Raw genomic sequence first — 22,772 nt, forward strand, 5'->3', positions numbered from 1 at the left:
GTATTAGCATTGATAGTAGAGATAGAAAAAACAATATTGGCTGCAACTTTGTTTATATTGAGAATGACATGATGATGAATTTGAACATTATTGTTTGCACTTCTATCTTGACTACTACTATTACAACTGCTAGTGTGCTGTCTATCGCTATTACAACTACTAAATTTTTCTTCTTTTTCTTTTATCGAGCTGTGACTATTTTTTGCTTTCTGAATTATACTACTAACTTGACCATTATTTTAAAACTGCTAGTACTGCTGGTGCTACTAATGCAGCTATTAATCACTTCTTCTTTTTCTCTTGTTGAGTTGCTGCTATTTTTTTCCTTTTTCCCTTCTCTTTCTTTTCTCAGACTATTAGCAAGCACCACACTATCAGCAGCAATATTAGCACAAATTTTCTTTTTCTTTTCAGTAGAAAAATCTTGAACTTTATCAATTTTTCATATTGGCCTTTGTATCTGAATGTTATCAAAATGATATAATTCATTTTTAAGCCTGTCTTGTAGTAGAATTTTTTTGGATTTATGGTATTTTACAGCACACAAGTAAAGGAAGAATTCAAAAAATACTCTATTGTCAAGTGCAAATTTGGAGACACTCATTAAATTCTTTGAAATTTATAGGACATAAAGCAAATTCTAGAGTTTAAAAAACTTGTTTGACATAGATGCATGCATGATAGTCCTTCCAATGTTAGCAATATTCATATCTTTTCATTACCTCTAAACATTTGCTCAGGTTCTTCATATTCTGAACTATTGATCAGGTTCATTTGATCAAAAGTGATGTAGTGAAATGTTCTAGAATTAAGATACCATCCTGCGTTACTGCTGCTTGCTGGAGCTGTCAACAAATCTTGAGGAGCTTGGTTAGGGTGGTTTGGTTTTTGAATGCACTGGTAGTGGGGTTGTGTTTGGTTGTTTTGTTGATGGAAAACACCATTTGGTGGCGGAGGCACCTGATTAAAATGTTGAAGTTGTGGATTTTGGTAACTTTAGTTGAATCTATGGTACACTCCTAGATAGTATGACCCATTCTTCCACAAGGCTGACATTAAGGTTTATTCCCTTGCCACCATGATCTGCCTCCTCTAAAGCTTCTTCCTCTACTTCTTCTGCTGCTTTGGCCTCTGTATGAGTCTCTTGTGTAGTTTTTCATAGGAATCTGGTATTGTGTATTCAGCTTCTTTTCTTACATCTGATTCTTTGTGCATCAGGTTTGCATGAGCCATGGTTTGATCTACTTTTCTAAAACTATCATTCACTTCCTCTTGTGCTAGGAGTTGTGACTCAAATTCACTGACTGCCATGTGATCCATTCTTCTATTAATCATGGTGATAAACACACTATATTCTTCATCCAATCCTCCAAAAGCACATTTAAAGTATTCTTCTTTTGCGAGAGGAGCTCCAAGAGTTAAAAGTGAGTTAATTACTTTATTCATCTTGCCAATGTATTCAGAAACTGTGGATCCATCTTTCTTGATTGTCTTCAGTTGCACTTTTAGTGATCTTATCCTTAAATTGAGTCTCGCTACAAAGTAATCTTCTAGAGTATTCCAGATCTCAAATGCATAGTCATATTCTACCACTTTATTAACAAAGATTTCAGTCATGGCAGAGAGCATCTGTGCTACCAGGCACTCATCTCGTTGTTCCTATTTTTCGAATTCTGGAGAGATTCAGTTTTCTACTTGATCTTGATTGGAGTTGAACTTTGTTGAATTGACGATCTCGTGGCAATATGATTTTACAACCTATTTGCCTTGATTTACGCTGGTGCTTGGCGTTTCTATGCCTTGACGTTGTCTTCATCCAGCTTTATTGTTGCTGAAAAATTGGCAATTGAAGTCATTATTGTTGTTGTTGATTGTAGCTGTAAAACTTGAGCAAAGGAATGTTAGTTGACGGAAGATGTGAAACCCTCTATGGATTAGAATCGAAGCTCTGATACCATGTGAAAAAACTAAAATCAAAAGCAGAATTAAGAGAAAATTAAGAGTGAATGAATTTTTGTTATTGATTCAAAAATAAAAAAATACTGTTTTTGAATTTTGCAAAGTTACAATTTATAAAGAAAAAAGGGGTGTGAGAGGTATGGTTGTAGTTGATTACAAAAAAAAACAATAAGCTAACTAACTTACTGACCTGTCACAACAAATTAACAACTTGCTAATTTTAAGGATATTTAGTTGCCTAACTAACACTAACATATGTTACCTAAAGAATCTCTTTTAATTGTAAAAATTCATTTTGATCCTAACACAATTTTATTTGATGGAGGACCCACCAAATTCCATGTTTTGCATCTTGAAAGGGCATGAAATTCAACATTCATAGCTCTCTTTCGATAAAAACATTGCAGTGCTTGTTTGACATTATTTTGGAACATTTTGAGTCAAACTATACGGAGCTGAGATTGAAGCAACTAAAGCTTGAGCTATAACACCTCAAACTAAGTCTTAAAATCTTTGGTTAAGGTGTTTTATATATATATATATATATTGAGAAGAAATCTCATTTTAGTATTATGCAAGGTAAAAAAGAGTATTTAAGGTGTCTTCTCAAAATTATATAACTGTTATTAAAAAAAGACGCGTTAAATAAAAACAAAATATTCTATGAGTCTTAGTTTTTAGTATTTAGTCAGCAGTAATATTAGGAAGATAAAATAAATTGTCAGAATTTGTCTTATTTAATTAGTAGTAATACATGTTTATTTTTAACTCATTTTATTTATGTTACAAATCTTTATTATTCAATCAGTATTCAATAATTCATTGCTTTGGATAAGAAATTCGTCAATAAGTTGTTGTGGGTTGAAAAAATTCTCAAGACAATTGATCATTACATTCTCGGATCATACAATCGATTCGGTAAACGAATACATATTTTTGAACTTTTTAATTCGCGTCAATCAAATAGTATATGCCATCTATGAAAAATTGTTCTTAAGCAGAAAAGTATCCTCCACACAATTATATTGATCGAACAACTCTTATTATTCAAATGTCATTTGGGGGCTACCACTCATTGCATAGCCGATTTATAGATCTATTCGATCGTTCACAATCTTTTAATATAACTTTTTCGCTACCAATTTTTTTCATTTTTTCAATCTAACAAGTTAAGCTTGGAGGCTGCTATAACCACAATTCTGATTTATAGGTCGGAAGCTCGACCTGTTTAATCGAAAATTTTCACATACAGGTGAAGTTTGGGGGCTATGATCTGTCTGTTGGCTATAACTCGACTCAGGTAAAACTATAAATTAGAATCTGATTAAAACTAAATACACACGTGCTAATGGACTTATCCTATAAAATTAAATAAATTGGCGCAGGAATCTCTCCGCACATCTCTCTGAACTACATCACACAATCTACTTTATTTCTTCTTTACACTACTTTTTTAACAACTTATTCCAAGTTGAACATTAAAGTATTTTTTGCAGATACTCTCACCGTAATATTTTATTTCGCCAAAGTGTTTCATCCTTTACCTAAAAAAATGTATAATTTTCTATCAAAACTGAACATTGGCGGAAAGAATCATCATACTTCAGCTGCACACGAACGGAACAACTCGTATTACAAGGAAGAGTGAAATAGAGAAAGTATAATTGTGTTCTATCTTCACATAATATACTAGTATCATATATATATAAGAGTAATGCTCACTGTAATTGAGCTCAATGCAATTCAAATACAACTGAAAAAACATATTTGACTAAATTAATTCTAGTTTTAACAAACTTTATAACTAACGTAACCAACTTAATTACCTTACTCACTTATAAATATAGTGATGAATAGATTGATATTTTTCTAAATACGGCATTGATAATATAAAAAATAGATAAAATTTATCTTATATAATATTATTAATTATTACAATAATACATAAATATTAAATAAAATAAATTAGGACCATTTTTTTTGTCTCCTATTATTACCGATAAAATAAATAGTATATCTTGTGCATTTTATTATGGCTGAAATAGATATTGCGAGGCAAATGTTGTAAATGACGAAATTACAAGTTGTAGATAGCAGGATATTTTAGGGACCGACAATGCAATTAATCTGAAACCTGCTTTTTATTTTACCTTTCCAAACATAGATAATAATTCATTGGTGGGTGCGACCTCTCATGCTGTAACACATACATTTTGTGGGGACGATTTTGTAGCTCATATGTTGCATTGCTAGCTAGAATATTTATTTATTTATTAGCTAATTAATTTTATGTGGTGCATGTTTATTTTCTTATTATTAGTGTCATCCGTACGTGTATAACGTATTGTGTGAAGATGAGTTTTGTTAATTAGTGGCAATATACTCTAATCATAAACATTTTATTTTATTAAACACACCAAAATTAATTATTATATATATAATTTTATTTTTAATATATATTTTATACTAATAATTAATTTTAATATCTGATTTCAATATATATTTAACATGATTAGTTGTTAATTAAATTATTCTATTATATATATCGTAGGAGTGTTAAATCATTTATTGAATTTGAATAAGTGCGGATTTGGAGGGCTGATTAGGGTTTTTATGATAATGAAACAATCTAGCTAAGAGTAGAGTGGATTCATGTCTAGCTACGAATGAGGTTTTTTCTAATTTTTTATGCATACCAAACAGACACGCACCCAAAAAATTAAATTAAAAAAAAAAATGAAAAAAGAAGTGTGGAGGATAAGACGCACATAGCGAACGCTGTAGCTGAATGTGTACAACAATACAAGAAAATTACTTTCGAGCTGTCTATTATTGTTGATAAATACATAGAGGTCAATTCCATATTATATTAATTAGATTTTTAATTAAAAACGGGCCACTAAAGTCACCAGTCATCACTAATAATAATCACTCACTAGGAAGGAATTGAAGCAAGAGAAGAAGTTGAAAACTATGGCGAGTGAATAATCCGAAATCCAATCCCTACTACTGTGAAAGCAAAAGGTGAAGCTTTAATTTTCTTTTGGGCGATGATGATGATGATGATGATGATGATGGATACATAGTTAGTTTGTCTAAGCTTAGATAGCAGCTTTCTACCTTGAAGATTAAAGATCATCAATCATTATTATTTATTTTATGGTATGAAAACAACACACTCCAAACTCTTTATATTATTTCTTCTGCACATACACATATCTATCTATATCTTGATGGATCTGTTTCCATTATTTCTCTATTGTTTATTTCCTTTTGTTTCTCTTTTCACCATCAAATTTCAATTCAGATCCCCTTAAAAAATTATATTCTAATAATATTTCATCTTTGCCTTTTTGTTTCAGGATCTGTGAGTACCAAGCTAGCCCAACCCAATATTATTGGTACTGGATCAATTAATTAATATATTATAATATGCTTTTATAAATAATGATTGTGGTGCAGAGAACTAATAATAGAAAGTTTAAATGTTTGTCCGTACAGTGGGGAGAGAGAATAAGAATTTGAGATCAGAGATGGCAACGTACTTTCATGGAAGCAATTCTGAAATGCAATCTTCTTCGCCTTCAGCTTCCGCTTCTGGTGCAGATGGTGGCTTGCAGACACTTTACCTTATGAACCCAAACTACCACCACGTGCCCTATTCTGACGCGCCGACGCAAAACATGCTTCTTCTTAATCCTAACCACCAAGCTCACGCGCTCAACCTCGCCAACTTATCCCACGCGCCCCCTCCACCACACCACCAACTACTCATTCATCGACTTCCCAACTCCGACGACAACACCCGGGCCTCTCTCTTCGGACACCACGACATCGCCACGGCTACCGCCCCGCCCACTTTCCACGGCTTCTCTGCGCCGCGCGTGCAGTACAATCTGTGGGGCTCTGTGGTCGACCAGCCTCAGCCGTCGCCGTCCAGCAGCTCCGGAGGCGCCGACATGGGTTTCCGGCGGCCTACTCAGCAGGGCTTATCGCTCAGCCTCTCCTCACAGCAGCAGCAGCAGCAGCAACAGCAACAAACAGGTACCTATAGGTCTCTCTCCGGCGAGGTTGAAGTTGCCGTTGCCGGAGGTGTCGGTAACTCGCCGTCATCGGCGTCGAACGGGATCTCGGGCGTGCAGGGTGTTCTGTTGGGATCAAAGTACCTGAAAGCCGCACAGGAGCTTCTTGACGAGGTGGTGAACGTGGGCAATAAGGGAATTTCAAAGGAGGAGTTGGCAGAGAAGGTGAAGCCCAATAGGGAATCAAATTCTGGCGTGGGCGAAGGATCCAGTGGCGGCGGCGGAGAGAACAGTGACGCCGGGAAGCATGTTGCTGAACTGACCACTGCTCAGAGACAAGAGCTTCAGATGAAGAAATCCAAGCTTGTCTCCATGCTCGATGAGGTAGTAATAATAAATATCTATAACATTATTTCATCTTCTCAATTATTTATTATGCACATACATTTTTATAGTGCCTTTATCTTCTTTCCTTTCTTGTTCCATTTTGCTCCCTCTGTTTATTTAATAATAAGTATCAATTATTAGTCATGTGTATATGGTAAGTACTAACAGTGTACTAGTTAATTAATTAGTAGTATATTAGGTAATAATAATTGCTGCTATGCGGTTTTTGGTTTTTGTTGTCATCATTCAATGTGAGCAAGTAATGTATGCGTGATTCATCCATCAGCTTTTGGAGGAATAATCAAGAATATGACAGTGGTAGTGCATGGTTCAGTGAAACTGACAGGAACTAACTAACACACACACTCGTTTTCAGTTCTAACTTGTAGAGAGGAAAAGGAAAGTAAGGTGTTGATGAGTAGTAGATAGTGTGTCAGAGAATATAATAATTTTTGTGTTTTGGACCCATCTGGAAAATCCAAAACCATGGCAGTATTACTGATTGTGATATTGGATGGAATGGAAATAAATAATGCACATCTATGAGAGAGTTAAAGTAATATGGGTCCAATTTTCTTACCTTTAATTTGTGTCATTGTCCTTTCATGGTTCATCTTTAAGGAACATTATTAAATAAAATATATGCAGGTGGAACAAAGGTACCGGCAATACCACCACCAAATGCAAGTTGTGATATCATCGTTTGAGCAAGCGGCGGGTTTCGGGGCGGCCAAATCGTACACGTCGCTAGCCCTAAAGACAATCTCGAAGCAATTCCGGTGCCTTAAGGATGCCATATCTTCACAGATAAGAGCAACGAGCAAGACATTGGGAGAGGATGATTGCTTAGGAGCTAAGGTAGAAGGTTCCAGGCTTAGGTATGTGGATCACCATCTTCGTCAACAAAGGGCACTGCAGCAACTTGGAATGATTCAACCCAATGCTTGGAGGCCACAAAGAGGCTTACCTGAACGCGCTGTTTCAATTCTTCGTGCATGGCTTTTTGAGCATTTCCTTCACCCGTAAGTTATCTATCTCCTTCACATCGTCATTGCCATTCATCAACTTAATCATCACATTTTTCATTTCAATTTTCACCTTGCAGTTATCCTAAGGACTCTGATAAAGTGATGCTAGCAAAGCAAACTGGACTTACTAGGAGCCAGGTATGCATACGTTTCATCAACAGATTTCAACCCTTTTGTTTACTTACATTACAAGATAATAACAGCAATATAATGAATGTGGATGCAGGTGTCTAACTGGTTCATCAATGCCCGGGTTCGGCTATGGAAACCAATGGTTGAGGAAATGTACATGGAAGAAGTGAAGGAGCAAGAAAACAATAACAATAACAACAACAACAACAACGGTTCGGAGAGATCAAAGGAATCAAGCAAGGAGTTAGGTTCAGCTTCAAATGCTACTACTAATAATGGAGCTCCTGATAATAATAACAATAATAATCCAGTTCTTGATCCCATAAAAGTTCTTCATCAATCAAAACAAGAATGCTTCAACAACAACAGCTCTCCAACCGGCGCCGGCGAGATCTCGGTGAATTCTTCCTTGTCCACTTCTCCCATGGGTGGAGGAGTAGGATCCCTTCAATCCCACAGCGGTTTCCATCTTGCAGGTTCCTCTGACATGCAAATTAGGAGCCCAAACAAGGCTAGAAACGCTTCCGAAATTATGCATAACTCCCCAAGTAGTATCCTCTCAGTGGACATGGAAATGAAGCACATCAATGGGGATCATCATAGAGAACCCAATAGTATCACTGGTTATGGAGCTTTCTCAATGGAAGACATTGGAACCAGGTTCAGTACTGTCACTGATCATCATCATCATCAATTAGGTTCTTCAAGGTTCCAAGGAAACAATGGTGTGTCTCTCACCCTGGGGCTTCCACACAACGACAACAGTGTTCCTATCTCCGCAACTCAACATGGATTTCTTCCACAGAATATGCATAGTTTGGGAAGGAGACTTGAGATTGGAAACAATGGGAACGAGTTTTGTGTGATCAACAATCCAAGTTCTTCTCACCCTGGACCTACCTATGAAAGCATTGACATTCAGAACAGAAAGAGGTTTGCTGCACAGTTATTGCATGATTTTGTGGCTTGATCACAAACTCATACATAGTTATGGATACCGCAAGGAAAAGGCACAATGGTTTACATATTATACACTCACTTGGATTGCCATGATGAAACTTTATATATTCCTGTATTCTTTTTTCTGGTATATTGATTTGCCTGCGGTAGAGAAGGGGCAAGCTTAGCTTTATATATAATTATATATATAGGGTTCATAAAGTTGGGGGAGGGTATATTTGTATAGGGTATATTATATTGGATATGTAGGTAGCTAGGAAGGTGTGTAGAAAGGATTTGATGATTTCAATGATTTCTTTTGATACAAGCCATATATGTTATATATAGAACCATGAATTCAGTATTCCAACATGTCACTTTTGATTTGTTGCTTGCTTATTGTCTATTATTCTATACATTCATCTCTACCTAGGGTTGGAATCGCGGAACACATCAAGTAACATCAGAGGTGAGGATTAGAGAAAATATTTTACGAAAACTTTTAAATATCTTGGGTGCATTATATATATAGGATAATGAAGAGATCAGATTGAACAAGATGTAAATCATAGGATTCAACTAGGTTGGTCAAAATGACGGAGTATGATTTTATATGTAATAAAAAGTGTCTTTAAAACTTAAAGATAAATTCTATCATACTATCACACTAGCTACGCTTTATGATATAGTGTTGGGTGGCTAAAGGAGAGAACGAACATAAATTAAGTGTGACAAAGATGAAGATATTGAGATGGATGAGTGATCATACACGATTGGATAGAATAAGAAATGAAGATATAAGAGAGAGTTGGAGTAGCACCTATCGTGAAAAAGATAATAGAATCTCGTTTCAGATGGTTTGGACATGTGAGAAGAAGGCCTACAGAATATCCAATCGAGAGGGTGGATAAGATAGAAGATGGATAAAGGATGAAAGGTAGAAGAAGACTTAGAAAAATTATTCATAAGGTGGTCAAACGAGATTTACATATAAACAGTCTTTTGGTAGACATAATATATAATAGAATTTAATAATATCGTTTGATTCATATACCTAATCTTACTGTTAAATAAGACAAGATTTTATTGTTGTTGTTTTTATTTTTTATGATATACATTATAACATTCTTTTATACGGTGAAATTTAATGACGGTTTGAATACTTTAATTTACTAAACTACTATGCATGCATGCAAATGTATATATGTATGTAGAAACAAAGTTGTTCTATATATAGCCGAGTCAGCTTAATTTATTCTTAATATAAAAAGGAGAAAGAAAATAATACCGGATGATAACTATTTATATTAATATTGAAGCGGTAAACATTCCGATCAATTTCTGTTTCGAATGACTACAGAATCCCATGCATAATTACCAAATCAAAATAGGAACAACTAATTAGTTGTGACGCAACATTTCTCCCTAATTAGCTTAATAAATTTCCTCATTCACTACATTTTAATGACTAATACGAACTAATAAATATCTATATAATTAAGACATTGGGATTGGTTCATGTATATTATATATTGTCTTCATGAAATTAGGTTCAATAATATCTAAATTTTATATTAGTGAACGATATCCTAACCATAATTCTTAATGACCCTAAGAAATTGGCTATAAATTTAGTAAAGATATTATTTTCACACTACAATTAGTTACTAAAATCAGTTATCATGTATTTATATATAAATATATATAATTTAATTTATTTTTTAATATATATTTTATATTTTAATATATATTTTATAGCGATGACTGAAGTATAATTATAAATTTAGACTTAGATGAATCTTTTTCTAAATCTAAAGTAACTCAAACTAGTCTCAAAACCTAGAAAATGAATATATAGATAAGCAGAGAGAATAAGAAGAATAAAAGCTAAGAATTTAATGCTAAAAAATATGATTCTCCCAAATGAATTCTGAGTCTGAAGGTCCACACACAGCACCTACGTAGAGTTAGAAGATCCGGTATTTGTTGTAGTTCTCTCTCAAAATTAAAAGGCTTGTAGGTGACGTTACAAACTACTACATATACATATATGTGTGTGTGGCGTGAGAAGATGGCATCTAACTTATCGGAACATGAAATATAAAATGAGCTGTGTGGGCATCCCTATCTGCTTAATTATGCTGGGACCAAAAGGAAAAAAAAGAGAGAGAGAGAGAATAATAACAAGACGCACGACTAAAAACAAAGCTCCGTCCATAGAATATTAATTAGTGCCCTTCGTGCGGGTCCCATGAAATTCATCAACACGTACAACACAACGCTTCTTCATTGTGATGCTTAATTCATAGCTAAATCATGGATTTGGTAAGTTTCTCATTATTAGTCACGGATTGTATTAGATCATTCTTAATTATTGTTAGTGGACAATAGTAATCATCAAAATCTTATCTAACTATGCATGTGTTATGTGTGTGCGCCTATCTTCCTTCTACATATGCATGCGAGTATTATATATTTGACTCAACATGAAAGCAACTCAGAAACATCAATCTACAACAGTAATTCATGTACATGCATCAATATTTAGAGTCGAAATCTTTTTTTTTTCTAATATAAATTTTTTTACCACTACATGTTAAATTTTAAATTATAAATCTTAAATCCTAAATTTTTCAAATAAAAGTTAATAAAATAATTTTATTAAGATTAAAAATTAACTAATATTAATTAATTAAAACATAAATACTAACAATGTGGCATTTATATATGAACAATTTTAGAGAACTAACATTTTTAGTCAGCATCAACTAATATTTTTAAAATTATTTTAAATTCTAAAACTTAAATTATAAATGTCTAACTCTATATCTTAAATTATAAATCTTAAAAAAAATTAGCTAATATTAACTAACTAAAAATTAATTCTCTATATTCTTTTATTCTTATATTAAAGCCAACATACTAATTGGACAAAATCATATAAATAATGAGTCAATTAATATTTTTTTTAAAAAAAAAAAAACAAACTCAATTTTAAACCGGATGCATGTGTTTGCTTTTTACCTAGCTAGGGCATGACCCTAATCTTTGTGAAATGGCCAAATCATGAACAAGGGTAAAATAGTAGTAGAAAATCTAGGTTATTTCAATTAGGGTAAATGGAACATATGCATGGGGGAATTAATTTAAGTTTGTGGCAATAGCAGTGTCGGCGAGAGATGAGAGTAGTATGTATAATAAAGAATTAGCAAATGATGCAATGATTGTGTAGTGGGTGTTGCAACAGCATATCTCTCTTGAAGCTAAATTATTTTGTGTATATCCTTATCCCATATATCAAGATCCGCTTTTGTTGGACTATGTTCTGCTCCATAATCATTCTTCATTAGCATCACTCTTTATTATTAAAGTCACAGATACTTTCATTTTTGGTGCTTTGCCTTCCCCTTTTTCTTTATTATATTTCATTTTTTATATATAGTGGTAATGAACAAATGATATGGTATTTTAGTTAAGAAGAAATAAATACAATCTTTACCAAAAAAGGCGATCATTGCTCTTTAAAATAGTGTACTATACATATTGTATACTTTGATAGGCAAAATTTAGTGAAATTTTCGGATTCTTTAATTCTAAAACTATTTATATTAAATCATTAAAAAAATATTTGAGACCAAAAATATATTTTAAATTTTTTATTTAGACTCAGTTTTTTATTGTTATCTTAATTTATTATTTCTAATTTTAGTATACAATTTTTAAATTTTTTTTCAATTAAAATTTATTAATTTTTATTTTAGACACAATAATAACTTTTTGACAAGAAAAGAACTATAAAGTGATTTTTGGTGTATTGATGACCAAAATACAAAATTTTATTTATATTGTCTATTAGTTTTCGTTAAATTCTGAAAGCCAAATAAAATAGAATAATATTTGTATTATTCTCGTTAAAATTTAAACGGATAAGTAATTTTAACTTACTTTTTTTATTATTTAGACCAATAGTGAGATTACTTTATATAAATTAAAATACAAAATTGTTAATATAATTATACTTGTATATCCCATAAAATAAACTAAGGAAATAAAATTTTCTGACAAAACCAATATTGCCTCTTGAGTCTTGGGACATTAAAGGTATATATGTGATAAATACTTAATTAACAGAGTCTTGAATCTTGGAAATAATATATAACAAATTCTCGAGGTATAATAACACATGCTTGATTAAAATATTCATGTCTACCGAATTTCTAAAGCTATATTTTTATCAACAGGGCAATCATTTATCATGTCATAAACACGTTTAATTTTATATATCCACAAAGAGACTGATACCAATCACAACTTAGGTCAATTACCATTAAGAAGCAAGTTACAACATTTTTTTTCCTTTGTGGATCTCACTCCCAACTCAAATTTGCTATATGCTTTATCATCGTCATCATTGAGATAGATATAGTAAATCTGAAAAACCAACCAAGAACAATTGCATTATTCCTCTGTCCAAAAGACCATGGAATTGCCCAATTAAACCTATTATATATATAGTCAGGGTCATATATAATATGGTAACATTGATCTAAATAGAACCATTTATATATGTTACAATATATTAGAATCAATTAATTTTTATTATAATTATTTAGTATATTTAAATATTTATTATAAGATATTACGTTTTTATTATTTTGATTCGGTTTAATTATTTTACAGGTCTCTATAGTTTCACCGAATTTTTAATTAGGTCCTTATACTTTTTTTTTCAATTAGGTCCCTATACTTTAATTTTTTTTTCAATTAAGTCCCTACCGTCAGCATAACGTTTAAGATAACAGAATATTCTTGGTAAAAAAAGAATATTCTTGTCATTTAGCTAGAGTGGCTAATTGAACTAATATGAATTTTTTCCAAATACCAAAAGCACCCCTCACATTTCATCCCAAAGAAAAAAAAAACCTAAGTTGCTCTCGTCTCCTGCGTCTCCTGCGTCTCGTGTGGGTCTGGTGTCGGTCCGTCGTCGGTCCGTCTCCCCTCGCCTGGTGTCGCCGAGTCTCGTAGTGCCTGGCCTCTCGTCCCCGCGTTGTGTCTCTGCTTCATCTCCCTACACTCGAACTGTCTGTAAACAGGTAACAAAAAAAGCATCTTTTTTTCACTTTTAAAATTTGATGATTATGCTAATTTTATTTTTTTTTTAAATATGGCATTGGTTGATTATGTATTTGTTAAATTGATTTCTGGATTGTTTTGATTTAATGGTTTATTTAGGGTTTACAATATCGATATTTATGTACAGGAATTTTGTTAATTGGTGAATTGACCAATAAATAAGTGTGAAAGTGTGATTTACAATAGTTTAGTTTTGTTTCTCTTAACAGCCTTAATTGATTTGGAGTGTTACTCTCAAGTTTGTAAATTGCTCTGGAAGATGCATAATTCGATGGTTCTTTTTTCATGTTTTGGGTTATGGAATTAAGCAAGATAGGAATAAGTATCGCAAGATTTGAGATGGGTATTTATGTTATGATAGTTTCTATGTTCAAATAATAAATTGTGTTGATGGTTTCACAATCATTGCCTTGCTTCTTATCCATGTTTTGGATGTATGCTGAATTGGGATGACTTCAATTCTAATAAAAAAATTTTAATTATGTGCTTGAATGAAGCTACTATGGTTGGAAAATAATATATAAAAGAAAAGCAAGCATAGGCTTAGGGTGCATTAATAGGTCAGAGCATGGGAAATCTTGCGCACAACAATTTTTAAAAATATGGCATTAGATGGTGAATTTTGTTTATTCTTGAATGTTGATTGTTGTTGCTGTTATGATGTTGCATGCTTTAAATGGATTCTGTTTCTGTTTTTATTAATGTAGTGGTGGGGGACTCAGATTTTATCATAAACATACATTTATGGTGGCAAGTTTCATGATATAGGGAATGAGCTAGAATATTTTGGGAGAAGGGTGTTAGAAGATATGCATTTTGAGCACGATGAATGGAGTTTGCAAGAAATAGTTAGGGAGTTGCAGAAGTTAGGGTACAAAGGATATGCTAGGATCTGGTACTGTGAACCAGGCTGTCAATTGAGCTCAGGTCTCAGAGAGTTGATGAGTGATGGAGATGCCATGACAATAGATAGGTTATTAGTGTCACAGACTGTTAAGCATTGCTCGGTGTATGTTATGATGGCTGCAGGAAAGGTAATGGTGTTGAGATATGTTCGAAGGATAAGGATTATATGCCAATTGAAACTGAGTACAATGGTAGTGGTTTCATAGAAGTAGAAGTTGAAGGTGAATCAGAGGCGTCTAGTGAGGAGGATAGATTTAATGATAGTGTTGACGATGGAGATCACGAGGATCATTTTGGGTTAGATGTTGAAGATGAAAATGATGGTGGATTTGCAAATTCTTTTGGGGGGTTTGATGGCCCGTTAAATGAAGATGACAATGCTCAAGCTGCTGGTGTTGATGCTGCTATGAATGATGCCGCTGTTAGGGAAGATGTTGAAGTTAGAGAAATTTCTGAGGATTATGAAATTGAAGATGTTGATAGCTATGAGGGAGATTCGGATGATATGATTAAGAAGAGAAGATATCCTAAATATAATGAGGCCGAGATGAGTAAGGAATATGAGTTTAAGGTGGGGTTGGAGTTCAAGTCACTTTGTCAGTTTAAGAATGCTATTAGAGTGCATGCTTTGTTGAATCGAAGGGACATTAGGTATATCAAGAATGATAAGGTTAGATGTAGAGTGGGCTGCAGAGGAAAGAAAGGAAAGTATAGGTGGATGGCATTTGCATCCAAAGTTGGTGGTTCCGATTGCTTTTGGCTGAAAACCCTTAATGGAAAGCACACTTGTGGACGAAATTACAGCAGTAAGCTTACATCAAGTAGTTGGGTCTCTCAGAAGATTGTTTCTAATATTAGTAGGAGAGAGGAGATGAAGATTGCAACAGTAATTCAGACCATTCAGGATAAATACATGGCTAATATTTTAGTCACAAAGGCTTATTGGGCGAGGAGAAAGGTGAGGGAAGAAGTACATGAAAATGCTATTCTGCAAATTTGAATATACAAACTGCTATTTTACTGTTTTCTTTTCGAAATTATAGGGTGTTTGATGTGTTTAGTGGATTAGGTTGTGATAGTATAACATATGGTGTGTGAAAATAGATTATGCTGTGTTATAAATTGCTGTTTTATCAATGTGAATTGCAAACAGATTATGATACCTTATAAATATATTATAAGAGGACTATAAATTAATTATGCTGTGTTATAAATAAATTATAGATGGATTATAAATTGATTGAAAAAAGAGTTGAATATTCATGTTGCAACTGGTTGTGTTTTACCTGATTTCAGAGCCTGATGTTGCTGCTGTCGCCAACAAAGAAGATCTGGCTGGTGCAGACACTGTGGCTACTGCTGTTGATACTGTGGCTGCTGTTGACACTGATCCTACTATCGACAATAGATTCGGTGTGAATATCTGTAGATCTGAGAGAATAAGGCAAACAGTGGTAGGCAAGGGTAGAAGAAGAGGCAGTGGAAGGGGTAGAGGAAGGTGTAGAGCTGCATCTTCACAACCACTCCCCACCACACCTGCATCTTCACAACAGCTACTCACCACACATGTTGTTGCTGCCTCTACTCAACCACATTCCATACTTGCAACTTCAGCTTCTCAGGCTCCAACCGCAGCCATTGGTGCAATGGCTCCAACCACAGCCACCTCACAACAAGCCTTACCTCTTGAAGGGCCAGTCTCCCAGCCTCTCCTAGCTGTAGCAAGTGCAAATTCTCAGCAACATCCTAGAGTATCGTCTCAACCTTTACTAAAGATAAAGGTGTTTGGTGTGAGGAGAAGTGGGCGGCTAAAGTTAGGAGTGAGGAAGTAAAAAGGGGCACCTAGTCTACATATAGATCTAAGTGATGACTGAAGTATGATTAAATTTATAGTTAGGGTTGTTTGGGTTGCTATTAAATAGTATATCTTATGTCTCTGTGGCCACTATTTATTATGTGGATAGGACCACTATTTTGATATTTTGGAATTAGGTTGGACCACTTTTAATTGTTGCACTTCTTGGACCTTTATTTTGGATTAGGTATGTGGCATATTATATGACCACTTATGTTGTGATATTTTGTGTAAGTATGATTTACAGGAACACTTATTTAATGAAAATATATGTGGCATATTATTTGGCCACTTTTTTCTGCAAGTTGTTGTCAATTGTAAAACTTTAAATATTCACATTCATAAAGTTTCTTCCCAACTATCATTTTACTGTTATACACAAACAAAATACATCAAAATGTAAAATTCATTCAAACTAAATATAATTAGCTTTACTTGAATTGAAACCATAGAATCTCTTATATTAGAATTTTATAGCACATGTAACTCTAAACTATTACAAACCACATTCCAATTATTAAGACTAGCAAAAACATAAATAGCATATATTGCATTTTAAATTGAATTTTCATATTGTTATCCAATATCCCAACCTGTTCTTGGAGAATATTGAACTCATCACATAATCTATCCACACAAGCATCTATTTCTCTGATTTTAACAATTAATCTCTCCATCTTCACGTTTAGTCTCTCTATCTTTCTTTCTTGTGCATCCAATTTTCACATTTCACTCTCCAACTTAGTAGAATTTTGTGTTCCAACAACTCCAACAGCAGCAGCAGATACGTTACTTCTTGCACCAACTTCATCAACCCACTCAAAAAATTTGCATCTTCTGTTAGGGTAAGAAATAAATCTTCTATTAGGATTTTTTGTTGTTCCTGAAATTTGAAGACTCAGTATGTCACCAAAAAAATAGTGAACCCGCTTTTCCTTTTCCTTTTGCCACCCATTCTTTGCACCGTCATTAACCTCAATCCACTCAATTATCAATCCACTCAAAAAAGTTTCATTTTGTTATCTTCCCAAAAGTAACATACCTCCTACCATGGTTAGAAACAGCTGAGGAACGGCGGACGATTATTGCCTCTCCACAGAAACACAGGTGTCTTCTTTTCTTCGGGTTGGAGCTCCTGAAAACACAGCTTCCCGAAGAGATAATGAATGAGATTCCTTGACTTTGAGCCATAAATTTGGAGAAGATGAAAACTGAAAATGGAAAGCGGAGAAGAAGAGAAACCTAAGATAACTCAGACACATCAAGTGTTTATAGGGAGAAGAAAGGGGTAAATAAGTCATTTCACAACTCACTAACGTTTTTTTGAACGTTAAATGTTAACAGGGACTTAATTGAAAAAAAAATAAGGTGTATGGACCCAATTGAAAAGAAAAAAGTATAGGGACCTAATTGAAAATTCGGTGAAACTATAGGGACCTGCAGAGTAATTAAACCTTTTGATTCTTTAACATTTATAAATATATTTCTATATTGTATCATTCTATACAACTTGAATAGACACAAATCATTTTTTTATATTGCTCTCTCTTACCTTTTCTAACATGGTACTAGAGTCATGGTACCTTTTTTGAGGAATGTAACAGCCCAGACCACCTGCTACCACGATATTGTTCCCTTTGGCACACAAGGCCTCACGGTTTTGCCTTTGACGATAGGGATGCTAGCCGAAGCCCCCCACACTCACTCGTCAAAACGCGTCATGCTAGGGAGAGGTATCCACGCCCTCGCTGGCACATCGATCCGGGTTCTGACTCTGATACCATCTGTAACAGTCCAGACCACCCGCTAGCACGATATTGTCTGCTTTGCCACACAAGGCCTCATGGTTTTGCCTTTGATGATAGTGATGATAGTCAAAACCCGTACACTCACTCGTCAAAATGCGTCTTGCTAGGGAGAGGTATCCACACTCTTATAAGGCATGCTTCATTCTCCTCCCCAACCGATGTAGGCCTTACACAATCCACCCCCCTAAGGGAGCCCAGCGCCCTCGCTGGCACATCGATCCGGGTTCTGGCTCTGATACCATCTGTAACAGTCCAGACCACCCGCTAGCACGATATTATTCGCTTTGGCACGCAAGGCCTCACGGTTTTGCCTTTGACGATAGGGATGATAGTCGAAACCCCATACTTACTCGTCAAAACGTGTCATGCTAGGGAGAGGTATCCACACTCTTATAAGGCATGCTTCGTTCCCCTTCCCAACCGATGTGGGCCTTACAATCCACCCCCCTAAGGGAGTCCAGCGCCCTCGCTGGCACATCGATTCGAGTTCTGGCTCTGATACCACCTGTAACAGCCCAGACCACCTGCTAGCACGATATTGTCCGCTTTGGCACACAAGGCCTCACGGTTTTGCCTTTGACGATAGGGATGCTAGCCGAAGCCCCCCACACTCACTCGTCAAAACGCGTCATGCTAGGGAGAAGTATCCACCCCATTATAAGGCATGCTTCGTCGTTCTCCTCCCCAACCGATGTGGACCTTACAAGGAAAATATGTTATTTTTCTTAGGGTGAAAGTACCGTACTTGTCTATTAGCTCATTCATTACTTACTTATTCTCATAGAAAAATCATATATTTTTTGTCATCTTTTGATAGTTTGCCTTTTCTTCGCACTTCGTCACTTTTCAACAGTTGGCTACTCTTGTGACAGTTCCGTCTGCGCTTTCCTTGCAGCAGTTCCGTCTGGGTTTTTTTGTGGCAATTTCGTCTGCGTTTTTTTCGTGGCAGTTCCGTCTGCGCTTTCTTTCGACAGTTCCGTCTGTGCTTCCTTCTGACAGTTCCGTCTGCACCCATCTATCAGTTTATGCATTTTTTCATTTCATTGTTTTAAATAAGTTGATGTTAGAATTATTTAGCATATCTAAATATTTATTATGGGATATTACGTCTTTATTATTTCGATTTTCTTAGCACCTATAAATATATTTCTATATTATATCATTTTATACAACTTGAATACATACAAATTCTTTTTCTATACTGCTCTTTCTTACCCTTTCTAACAATATAGATTAAAAATGCTGAGACTTTAAGGTATCTGATAGAATGGAACACAAAAGCATGAAGATCACACTAAACCAGAAAGCTGAGAGTAAAGAATGATTGCAGAAATGTGTATCTTGTATTGAATATCTTGTTATCATGTATTTTACAAGTCTCTCTTATATATATAGGTAAATAAGGTACCTTGCTATCTAAAAGAGAGGGAAAATCAGTTGCTTCTATAACTACTTTTTACACCTGTTAGAACCAATTCTGTTTTGGTTAACTAACTCTGGTTTACTTGCTTCGTAGGTAATGTGATCTGTCTATTTTGTTAATAATATAATATTGTTGCATTTCACTAATTAGTAGAAGAATATTTTAATGGAACTGAGGGTCCCCTGTGTGACAACAACCTTAATGGTTTGCATTAACATTTCACTGAATAGCAGAAGACATAAACGTGTTATTAGAGCATATGTTTCTGCTAATGTTGATTATTACAATGTAAAAAAACAATCATCTATCTATGTACTACTCACTTGTGATTTTTAAGTATGAGAAAAATGAGTGTGATTTAAGCATGCGTGCTTGTTGAATTTACAAGAGTGGATAGTACAATGAACTAACAATGCAAGTCATGCCAGCAGGTCATTTTATAATAGTTACATCAGTTATCTAGAAGTAACAACCATTAAATTGAAACTAATAAATCAGTGTGAATATGTGACATATAACACTACTGAATCTGCATACAACATTTCTATGTTACATATCATATGGATAATCATTCATTCAATTAAACCACTTTCAGTCTTTTTTTTTTATGATACCTTCTTCTAATTATTTTCTTAGCCACTGAGCCCAATTAGAAAGACCCCAATAACTGCTTACTCTTCGTTATCATTAATATGATGTGAGATTTGTGAACCAAAAACAAAAATATGATGTGAGATTTAATTAATTAAGATCTCATGCTACAAAAAAAAAGAGAGAGAGAGAGAATTTTTCCCTCAAAAAAGAAAAAAAAAAGTCAACAATATGCTTATCAATATCTAATTACGAATTATGGAATTTTAATGGCAGAAAATAATTTTGTATGATCATGAGATATTTAAATGAATTATACTCAATTCAATACTTACATGAATATTTTTTTAAATCTTAAATATTTATCTATTGTTTAGATTTAACACAGTTCACCAAATATCATATTCGCGTCCAAGAATTCTTTTTGACTATCATATCTAGCTAGGGAATGGATAAAGAAAATATGTCCTATTTTTCTATCCAAAGTTTGAATTCAAACTCATCAACATCACATACAGTAGACATCTTTGAAAATTCTGCACACCAATTTTAAATCTCGACTACCGTTTGTTCTTTGCACTGATCTATTAGTTTAGTTACATCATACACATCTAATTAAAGAAATGTATTCCAAAATACACATAATAAGAGGGGAGAAATGAGACAATTTTGATTACATCACAATAGTAATATTACTGTATATATGCTGCAATTATATATTATTTTTGCTATATAAAATTTTTGAATTTACAAATGTTATTCTTGCTATTGCATGGGAATAGCACATAATTAAGCATTTTCCTGAGGAATGTCTTAAGGAGGTTGTTAAGGATCTAAAAATAAAAGTTTTATATGAAATTCATATATTTAATATTGAATTTAATTTTGAGACACGCACCCTCAGGATAAAATAATTTTACATATGCATTTAATTACGTTAAAAAAAACTTTTTATATTAATTATATAAATGATCATCCAAAAAACAGATATAATTAGACAATTGTATAAAATGTTTTATATTATTATAATATTAATATTAAATTTATTTGATATTATAAAAGACTTCAAGTTTTTTTTCCCATAAAAAATCGTATTTTTGAATACTTGACCATCAAGAACACTAATTAGCAAGTTAAGACTTTAAAATTTAGTTAATCTATTAAAGTGACCCAATACAATTAGACAAATTAAAATTATGAAGGGGAAGGGTTCTCTTGCACCGTTCTAAGATTTATTGAGCTTATGTTACACTTTCAGAATCTTGTAAAAATAATCAATGTTAACAGTATGATTAAATAGTTTACTTCTGCATATATCAATTATGTTTGTGTACGCCAAAAATTAATTATTAATTTATTATTGTACATAGNTAAACTGAATATTTTTATATAAAAAAATTATTTTATAGTTTAGCTTCCCTATTTTTTTTTCTTTCTCTTTTCAAATTATATTTTTCATGCAAGGCTCTTCTAAGTAAAAGCTCTAGCTTTATCCTTGACTAATTTAGTGGTTAATTTTTAATGTATATATATGATATTTTTTATTCAACAAATTAAAATTATATTATATTAATTATAAACATTTAATTTAACAGTTAATTTTGTTAAAAAATTTTAATAAAAGCTTATTGAATTGCGTAAGAATTGATTTTGACTTATACTATAGTGTAAGAATATGTCTCCTCCATTATAAATTATTACAAATAACCTTTTCATTTAAAAAAATACTCATTAGTCATTATTGAATAAAGGAGTGCTACACATACAAGTCATTTGGTTTATAAATCATATAAGTTGGGAGAAACTTAACAAAAAGTAAGCTGGCCCATATACGATTTTCATGGCGTGCTTCGCGTTCCTCCTTCTTCTTCTCCTACTCTTCTTCTTCTTCCTCCATAAAAATGAATTTCTTGTCAAATTTGTTCGATCTCCTTCGTGCGTTCTCTCTTTGCCTTTTCATTCGTTGTTTTATCTGTGTTTATCATTGGTATTCTTGCTTCGTTTTTTTTTTCGATTTTCATGATTTCTGAAATCAAGCTTTGAAATCGTTTTGAAGATAATGGAACTTCAGAAATACACTTAAACGATTACAGAAATACACCCAACCGATTATAGAAATATACCCAAACAGTTATAGAAATTCACCCAAACGATTATAAAAATATACCAAAAGGATTACAGAAATACACCCAAAGAATTACAAAAATACACGCAAAGAATTTAAAAAATACATCCAAAATACATTGAAGTACACCTTATGTATAATTTAAAACTCTTCCTCTTTTTTCTTCTCATCTTCTGCTGCTTCTTCTTTTTCATTTTCTTATTTTATATTCTCATAATTCTTTTTTAGAAGAAAAAATTAAACAAAGAAAAAAAATATAATGTTGCCAAATCAAAAGAAGAATGAGGAGAAATATGAGGATAAAAATAAAACACTTCAACAACAAAAAAGAAAAAGAAGAAGAAATACGAAAAAAAAAAGAAAAATAAAAAAAAGAGAAAACATAAAAAAAAATAAATAACTTATATAACTTATATAAAAAACGCTTCTACGTCAAGAATTTTTGTATCGAGTATTTATAGCTA

General features: G+C 33.3%; 1 protein-coding gene across 1 annotated transcript; it reads left to right on the forward strand.

The window, feature by feature from the left end:
- Window positions 1-4,902: 4,902 nt before the first annotated feature.
- LOC127741127 (BEL1-like homeodomain protein 1) lies at window positions 4,903-8,831 on the forward strand. The gene is made up of 6 exons (XM_052252783.1): window positions 4,903-5,121; window positions 5,322-5,360; window positions 5,461-6,365; window positions 7,017-7,390; window positions 7,474-7,534; window positions 7,623-8,831. Exons 3-6 carry the CDS (start codon window positions 5,493-5,495, stop codon window positions 8,496-8,498), a joined length of 2,184 nt encoding a protein of 727 aa, XP_052108743.1. The 5' UTR covers window positions 4,903-5,121; window positions 5,322-5,360; window positions 5,461-5,492; the 3' UTR covers window positions 8,499-8,831.
- Window positions 8,832-22,772: the final 13,941 nt, after the last annotated feature.

This window comes from Arachis duranensis, chromosome 8 (assembly GCF_000817695.3).
Source record: "Arachis duranensis cultivar V14167 chromosome 8, aradu.V14167.gnm2.J7QH, whole genome shotgun sequence".
NCBI classification, from domain to species: domain Eukaryota; kingdom Viridiplantae; phylum Streptophyta; class Magnoliopsida; order Fabales; family Fabaceae; genus Arachis; species Arachis duranensis.

Excerpts from the sequence above, each read along its gene's own strand:
- LOC127741127 (XM_052252783.1), top strand. The coding sequence starts at position 5,493 with ATGGCAACGTACTTTCATGGAAGCAATTCTGAAATGCAATCTTCTTCG. Across the intron at positions 7,391-7,473 it reads TTTGAGCATTTCCTTCACCC|TTATCCTAAGGACTCTGATA; the intron begins GTAAGTTATCTA and ends TTCACCTTGCAG. Across the intron at positions 7,535-7,622 it reads CTGGACTTACTAGGAGCCAG|GTGTCTAACTGGTTCATCAA; the intron begins GTATGCATACGT and ends ATGTGGATGCAG.